General features: G+C 38.6%; 1 protein-coding gene across 1 annotated transcript in view; it reads left to right on the plus strand.

Annotated features, from left to right (window-relative positions):
- SNX25 (sorting nexin 25) overlaps positions 1-8,335 on the plus strand; it is an 81,334-nt gene that overhangs the window by 70,387 nt on the left and 2,612 nt on the right. The window contains exons 14-18 of the mRNA XM_056489842.1: positions 52-216; positions 3,534-3,651; positions 4,785-4,851; positions 6,000-6,181; positions 7,753-7,853. Coding sequence (XP_056345817.1) covers positions 52-216; positions 3,534-3,651; positions 4,785-4,851; positions 6,000-6,181; positions 7,753-7,853 — 633 coding nt within the window. The remainder of the gene's footprint in view (positions 1-51; positions 217-3,533; positions 3,652-4,784; positions 4,852-5,999; positions 6,182-7,752; positions 7,854-8,335) is intronic.

Here is an 8,335-nt window from a genome sequence, read left to right on the forward strand (position 1 = left end):
TTTAATTGACGTGTTGCTGTGTTGTGATGTGTCATTATTTTTATTTCATAGAAATTACTGTCTGATGAAAGACTCTGCCAGAGTGAAGCACTTTATGCCTTCTTGAGCCCCTCCCCAGAGCACCTCAAAGTTATTGATGTGCAAGGAAAGAAGTCATCATTCTCACTCTCCTCATTTCTAGAACGACTTCCTGGTGATTTGTTTTCTCATCAGGAGGTAAGTGGTAGAAAAGTAATCTTCCCAATTTAATTACTTATCCTAAGTAAGCAGGGAGAGTCATTAGTATTTGAATGGCAGGCAATATTTCCAAAGGTCATTTGTAATTTGCTGTAAGCGAACACAGAGTCAGAAGAGCTGCCTATGAATTTAAAAGATGTTTATTAATAAAATAGGTTTCCTGCCTTTTGGTACATGCATATGGGTAAATGTGTAAGCTATTGCAAATAAGTAAATTGCAGTTCATGTGGGATTGTGTATTTTTTTATAGCAGAATTTTCCACTTTTTGAGTTCTGGACATTCAGAGGGGTTTGGGCAGGTAAAAATAATTATCACTTGGAAATATTCTCTTGGCAAGAACAGCTGTGTATCCTTAATTTCAAGACTGCTTCTGAAGAGCAGAGCTAGTTTCAACAAAAAACTGTTGGCAAATAGTACAGGCTTACTGAGGGCATTTGCAAATGCAGGCAGGAGCCTATGTGGGCAAAGCAGTTGGAGAATTTGTTATTAAGCTATAAAACCCCATTGTTTATCAAAATGCAATGAATAATAGATTAGTGACTTAAATAGCTCATTGACTAAATTGACCATAATTCCATGGCACTCTATTCTGTGTTGTTCATGTTCAGATAATGCAACATTCAAGGAGCTGTTTGTATTCCCCCTTTTAGTTATGTTTTATACAAAATACATATGAAAACAGTTCATTTCTTACATGCTGTAATTGTCTGGAATGGATGGGTCTTATGCAGGATAATTTGAATTTGGGGAGCATGTACAGTTCTAGCCTTTTAATAGGGAAAAAGGTGGTCTTGCATCTCAGAAATAAGAAAATCATATTTGTATCTTTCACAATTACACTGTATTTGCATCTAGATGCTAAATGCATGTGCCTTTATTCAGAGTAATAAATATAAAGAAAGTTTGAGAAACTAGTTTTCCACTTTGATAGAAGTACTGGACTTCTAAAATCCAAAGTGCATTCACTAAAATGACTTGTAGGTGAAATTAGCATAAAAGCACTGAAGTGTGAAGCTATTGGTATTTTGCTATTTAATTGAAAAACATCCTCAAGACAAAACTAGACCGCATAGATATTGTATTATATGAGTGTGTAGGAGGAAATAGTTAGGAAATACAGGAGAAGGAAAGAGAATTTTTAATACAAATATGTGAGAACAAACAAAGCAGAAATTATGCAGCAGTTACTGAAAAACTAAAGGAAGTAGAGCAAAAAATGCCCACAGAGTGTGGCAACAGAGGAGTTGGAAGATAACTTCTTACTGAGTTTAAATTTAATACTGTTTATTACTTGTGGGACTAGGAGCTTAATTTTGGCTGGAGTGTATTATGCCAGGCACTGTGCAAAGGCAGACAAAGACCATCCTGCTTCACATTTATCTTCCCTCTCTTCTCCCTTCTTTCCTTAAGCTTACACATAAGAGAAGACAACAGAACACAGATGGTGGGAACTGTTAGACCGTCTGAATGAGTATGTCAAACAATTGTCCTAAAGTGAGAATAGTAAAATAAAATGGAGGGAGATGGATTGTGAGGCAGTCTGGGATTAGCTCTGCTGTTTCCTGGAGTCCCGTGTCTTTCAGTAATGCTTTGGGTCAGCTCAGTCTTGCCCCATTGATAGCTTGGATACTGTCCTAAAGCAGTTAAACTGCTTTTATTTAGTCATTTAGTACAAGCTCATAAATGCAATCAGCTGTGTTAAACCACAAGTAAAGCTGGTGTAATTGTGTTCTTTTTGTAACTGAGAATTCCTGATTTAGTTTGTATTTTGGACTTTGTAGTAGAGAGTGCTCTAATTCAGCTCTCTTTGCCTTTACATCTCATCTCACATTTTTTCAAATACATGTCAGAGCAATAATATTACCTTTTGAGTGTTGTTTTCAGCATTAGATAGAGCAGCAATTTCTTTATATATACAACTCCTTGGACAGGGTTAGTTTTAGAATGTATTTCTTAGCTCTCTGGACCAAAAACCAAATCAGAGCAAAAATGTAGTTGATATAGTCTAGAAAGAAAGGCTTTTAGATTTATGAATTTACTGGATTGAAAATGCACTGTAGTGTAAGAATTTACAGTTTTTGTTGCATTTTCTAAATGGTTGGAGATTCACCGAATAGCAGAAAAATAAACCAGTATTAGATGATCGAATGATGAGGATGAAAGGAAGAGATGATTGGTATCTCTGAAAACCAGGCTGAAGAAGAAAATTTGCACATCATTCTGACAATTCCTGATCCAGAGACTGGGGCATTGCACCATCCTCAGTGGAGGTCAGGTCTGCCTCTCTTTAGCTTTGCTTGAAGCATAGGCAGGCAGGGCAAGATCCAGGAAAGCAAAGGGATGTGTTGGCTGCCATGAGTAATGATAGGTGGTGTTGTCCTGATCCTGAAGCAATCTTCATGACAGTGAGAAACAACCTGCTGTCTGCCCTTCAGTCTTGAATAGATGGTACTGCCAGAATTGAAGTGGTTCAACCCAGTCATCTTCTGGGAGTCTATCTGAATAACTCTTCTCCCTTTGCTGCCCTGTGCTTGGGTGTCCTCAGGTTCGTCACTAAGTATTACAATATTGTGTTCCTGCCTGTGACTAGTTTTCATTAATGGTGCTTGTCTCTGCAGTGGCCAGTTCCATTTCCACTGCTGGGATTGGTTTCCAGCTTACTTCAAGGACAACTGGTTAGTGCCTAATCCCACTGAGTGGCTTCAGCTGTGAAGGCACTGTCTGTTCTCCTGGGGAGCCAGCTACCTGCTTCTCCCTGTGCCATAACCAGATTTTTCCTTTTCTTCCCAGCTGTTTGCATTGCAAACAGCTCCAGCTGGCTAGCTCCCCATCCTGAGTGTTTTTTATGTGCTGTGTCAGAGAGGCTTTGCAGTCACAAACACTGTTGAGTGCAATCTCCTGCTTACAGCTCTCATCTGTTTCCTAGCAGTACACTACTCCCACATCACTTGCTTTCTTTCATCCAGCTGGTGTTGATGGGACAATATAGGCAATAGATCCTGAAAATCTGGGCAGCATTGAGGTGCTTACTGAGACAAGGTTTCAAGCAGAAGATACAGCACTGATGACAATTCCAGCAGTGCAGTGTCCTCATCACTTTAGTCCAATGTGAAGTTTTCAAACTCCCTAGTGAGGTTCCTGTTTGTCAGGTCCTGCCAGCAGCAGTTTTGGCTCTAACGCTGTTTTTTGAGAGGACTGGCTGTGCTCCTTCCCCAGAGCATGGCACTAACTAAATCCATTCTGGAAGAAGGTTGGGGAGCTGCAGTACATACCCATGTTGTCCTTCTCTTCCTAGGAAGAAACAGAAGAGGACAGTGACCTGTCAGACTACGGAGAGGAGGTGGATGGGAAGAAGGACTCTCTTGCTGAGCCGTGTTTCATGCTGATTGGAGAGATTTTTGAACTGCGAGGAAGTAAGATGTAAACCTGCTCAACTGCTAAGGGAATGCCTTGGCTCTGTAGGGCACTTCCTAATTCAGATTTTTTTGCTGTTTCAATAAACATCTATACAGCCAGTTTAGAACCAAGCTATTCTTAAGTAGTTCATAACTTTGGAGCTTTCAGTCAAAAGTGAAATTAAAAGATAAAATGACAATAAAAATGTAACTGGTAGAGGAGAGCATTTGCACTTAATATTTTCCAATTTTTCATGAAAAAAATAGAAAAAAAAGGAAAAAAGGACAGTATACTTTTTGTAAATAGGTTGTTTGTTAGATTGCAGGAATTCCTGAGGAAGGAAAGATGGCTTTATTATAGGACGGGTCTGTGACAAAGAAATAAAATTTTAACATCCATTTAAAATGAATTATCTATACATTTTAGTTCTGCAATTTATATGATGAAAATGATGCTAGAATTGTGGTATATTTAAATACTGAATTCCCCTCCTTTAAGTAACTGAATGATGGTAATAAAGAAAACTATTTTTGTTTCTATTTGAATGTGCATATTCTATAAAATTATTTACAGGGTAACTATTGCTAAATGTAGCACCTTCCAAAAATGGCAGATGTATCTTCCAAATATAGACTTTATTGTGATGGTGAACAGTATAAAAGAAAGATTGGAAGCACGCAATTTTGTTTCCTTTATTTGTAATGGAAAGCTGACTTCTTGGTTTGAGTGAAAATGTTTTCAGAATTTTAGTGGTGCTGCTGTGTGTACTTTATACTAATAGGTGTGAAAAGGGTGGGAAGTTTGAGGACATTTGGGTTTTTTTGTAGTAGAAAAAGGGTTTTGAGTAGTTGTATTGTCCAATTAACTTGATATATTCTTGCATATAAAAATTTACAGTATAGCCTAAAATGCACGTTATATATATGCTTATATAATCTGCAGTACTTAAAAACTGAACAGCAAACAATACAAGGAACATAATCAAGAAAAATCAAACCTCTGTACAATTAATGGACTCAGGGTTATAACAATGTGTTTGCTATAGGGATGGGTTGTTTGGGTTTGGTTTGGTGGGAGATAGGGGGAAGGTTTTGCATGTGATTATGGGTTCTCTAATGTCATTATTTTTTATCATTTTTCATTGTTCTAGTGTTCAAGTGGGTCAGAAAAACATTAATTGCACTAGTACAAGTCACTTTTGGAAGAACTATCAACAAGTAAGTAGCTGTTGCTTTAACTGAACCTTCATCATCATTCTATGAAAATAAGGCTGACAGCAGAACTGTTAAAAAATTATCTGGACATCCTGTTGGATATTATAATCTGCATTTGTTTTCCACAGCTCAGTTTACATCTATGTTATGTTTATTAGAGAAAACACAGATATGCATTATCTTTACATTGTCAGGTGAGGCCTGAGGCTATGAGCATGCCTGTCTGTAAACACCTTCATGTGGAAGCTGTATCCCTGGTCTGAAATTTTTGAAGTATTATACCAGCATAGCAGGCTGTTCTCCATCCAGTCAGTGACTAAATCTGCACATGCCAGCATGGCTTTTAAAGCCTCTTATGTATACATTGTGTAATAGTAAATTGGACTGATCTCAGACAGTATCCACTCACTGAATTTTAAATTGATTGGTTCATTTGTTCATTCCCTGCTGAAAATGGTAACTGGAAAATGCCTGAAGGAGAACAGAGGGAGGGAATGTGTGACAATAGCTTGCATGCAAAGCTCCTGTGTAGCTTTTTACATGTAGGTTGACTTTATATTTATTGATTTTAAGGAATTTGGCTGTATGGCAGCAGAACTGACTGGAGCCTGCTCTCCACCTTAGACTCCTGGTGCTGAAGGCTGCAGTGAGTGGTGCAGCCATAGGAGAAGGCTGCTGTCTCTTTGTAATCCCTTCAGTAAAGTGCTTTGCTATCTGTGAAGGAACTTACTGTGCTTCTTTTAAAACTGTCTGTTTTTATCCTGTTTTATCTGCAGGCAACTAGTTTGGCGTGTGCTACAATTAGTTAGATAATTTTCCTGACTTTTCCTGGTGGAGTCTTGTAGTGCCCATCCTGGAAATGTAGTTTTTATGCATATTTCAGTGTAGTACTTGTAATTTGTAATGTATGTTTGTGGATTACATTGAAAAGCAGCCTTCTCCAGATCTAAGCCAGGTAACTGGAGTGACCTAGATCCTAGAGCACCCAGAGCTGAATATGACCTGCTGTGATGCCAGTGAAATTAACTTGGGTATATTGGCAAGATTACTTGAAAAATCTCTCTTCCACTACTTTGAGGAGTAAAAAGAATAAATCTGGATAAAACATGAAAGACTAGCTGTGATGGGCTCCCTTCTACACTTCTTTACAGGCAAATCCGTGACACTGTACACTGGATGTTCAGTGAACCAATGCTTGTTTACTACATTGGGGTGTTTCGAGATGCTTTTTGGCCAAATGGAAAGTTAGCTCCACCACCGAGAGCCAAGAGTGATGAACAGAAGCAGGAGACAAAACAGAGAGCACAGCAAAAACTACTTGAAAACATTCCAGGTGAGATCACTTTGATTCTGCTTAATCATAGATTTAGTAACTAGTAAGGAAACTGGTTAATCAAATTATTTTCCTGTAGAGTTCTAAGTTATGGCTATTTGCATAAATAAGGATGATTTTGGTCTTAGACTTTGGCTCTAGTGCCTGTCTGGTAAAAGGCATGGATTCAGCTATTACTGGTGGATGCAAAATCCAAATTGCTGCATTTCTGTGCATAATATTCATCAAGAAACCTCAGTCAATTCTCCCTGCTGGTTTTCTGTGAGCAAATATGTGGCTCAGCTATTTGAAATTACTTGCCAAATAAAGAGAATGGCACTGCCCCAACTACTTCTTCCTCTTAAATTTTGAAGTTGGAGAGGGAGGGGGATCTACCCAGCTGTCAGTGTTGTGTGTTATTTCTGATAAGAGGTCTCAGGGCACTGAATGTGAGTGTGACCTGCAGCCTGGGCAGAAGAAGATCCTAGATGGAGTGGTTTTTTCAGTACTTTCCTTTGCCTACCCTTATCTCCCAAGCCTGGGCAGCTGCCTTTTCAGCAAGCATATATCTGGAGCACCATTCTGAGATGCTCCATTCTGTCCCACTCACAGGACAGGAAATCCAGTTATGTGTTCCTGACTTCTCAGAGATCATGTAAACCCAAAGGCATCTAACTGAAAAGAATCAAAATCATTACCTTTAGCACTTGGAAATGCACTTAAACATAGCTTGAATGCCTTTTCTCTGCTCCATGTGAAGAGAATGAGCTGTTTTATGGCTTCACTTAGGTACCTCATATACCCCCATGCATTAGGTAGCTTAATTAACTTGTAGATGCATGCATGTAAATATTTGTCATTTGATGTGTAAACAACCCTCCATTTACTGCCTGTGTTATATACTCACCTACTTAACCTAAACAGCCTTCCATGGTTGGCTTGTTGTATTGTTTGATTTTCTGTTTGTTTCTAAGCTTGGAGCCATATGTCAGGACACAGCTGAATGCACCTTAGATTAATGATGGAGCACTGAATCACTATTTAGTCTCTAATTTAATCCAAAAAGTAGATAATTGACTTAGAATTCTCTTAACTGCCTTCTTGTGGGAAGTATCATCTGTGAAGACAGAGAGGCAATTCAAGTGCTAAATTTGTTTTAAATGTTGTAGAAATTGTCTTTGTGGCTGAAGGTGTATTTAAGTGAATGGTTTTATGATGTGTGAGATGAGACTTAGTGAGGTGAACTACTGAAAAGGCATTTGATGTATCATGTTAGAACACTTAAAATGTTCTGAGATGCACACACTATTATCTATAGGGTAACTTGAGAATAAGGATATCTTTTCAAGCTGTGTTTTTAAAAGATTGGTGAGTAGGGACTGTGTGTATCTTGTAGCCAAGGGCCAATGAGGTGCAGTGGCTTTGCTTCCCCTCCTTCATGGGACTTTATGGTTTATCTAGATGATCTTGAATGTCTCCTCCAGCCATGATGATTGTGATTTTGGGTAGTACAATGATGATTCTGTGATTCTGGGTGGAGGTTTTGCCTAGCATGAGTGAAACAATATAAACTGAAGTAATGTTTGTTGCAGATACTCTGCAGAATCTTGTCGGTCAACAAAATGCCCGTCATGGTGTAGTGAAAGTGTTCAATGCATTGCAAGAGAGGAAGGCTAATAAGCATCTACTTTATGTGAGTAACCAGAAAAGTAGCTTTTTAACTTCATCATCCTGTTAGTTACCAAGCTCTACTCACTCAGTATTAAAGCCTAGGGGGTGTGTTTTTGCAGAGATTCATTTACTATTAAAATAAGTCAGATGCTCTAGGTTTGATCACTTGACTAAGTTTGAATAACAAACTGTTTAATGGCAGCATTGTTTTTGTCTGAAAGAGATCCTCTATCACATCAATGTGCTGACTTCATAAGGTACAAACTAATTCTTCATACAGCTTAGAAAAATAAACATACCTTGGAGAATTCTAGAGAAGGAGAGCTCTAGGACAGGCTCATAGTTAGATCCAGCTGCATATTCCAACTAGTTCCAACAGCTGAGGAGTGAACACTTGGAGGGCTGTCATGTCCTAAGTATAACACTCTCACAGTCAGTCAGTCTCTTCTGGCACATTCCAGACAGCAGCCTGTCACACAGTTCTGCCCCAGCAGTGGAGAGAAG

Source organism: Oenanthe melanoleuca, chromosome 4 (assembly GCF_029582105.1).
Source record: "Oenanthe melanoleuca isolate GR-GAL-2019-014 chromosome 4, OMel1.0, whole genome shotgun sequence".
In the NCBI taxonomy this organism is placed as follows: Eukaryota; Metazoa; Chordata; class Aves; order Passeriformes; family Muscicapidae; genus Oenanthe; species Oenanthe melanoleuca.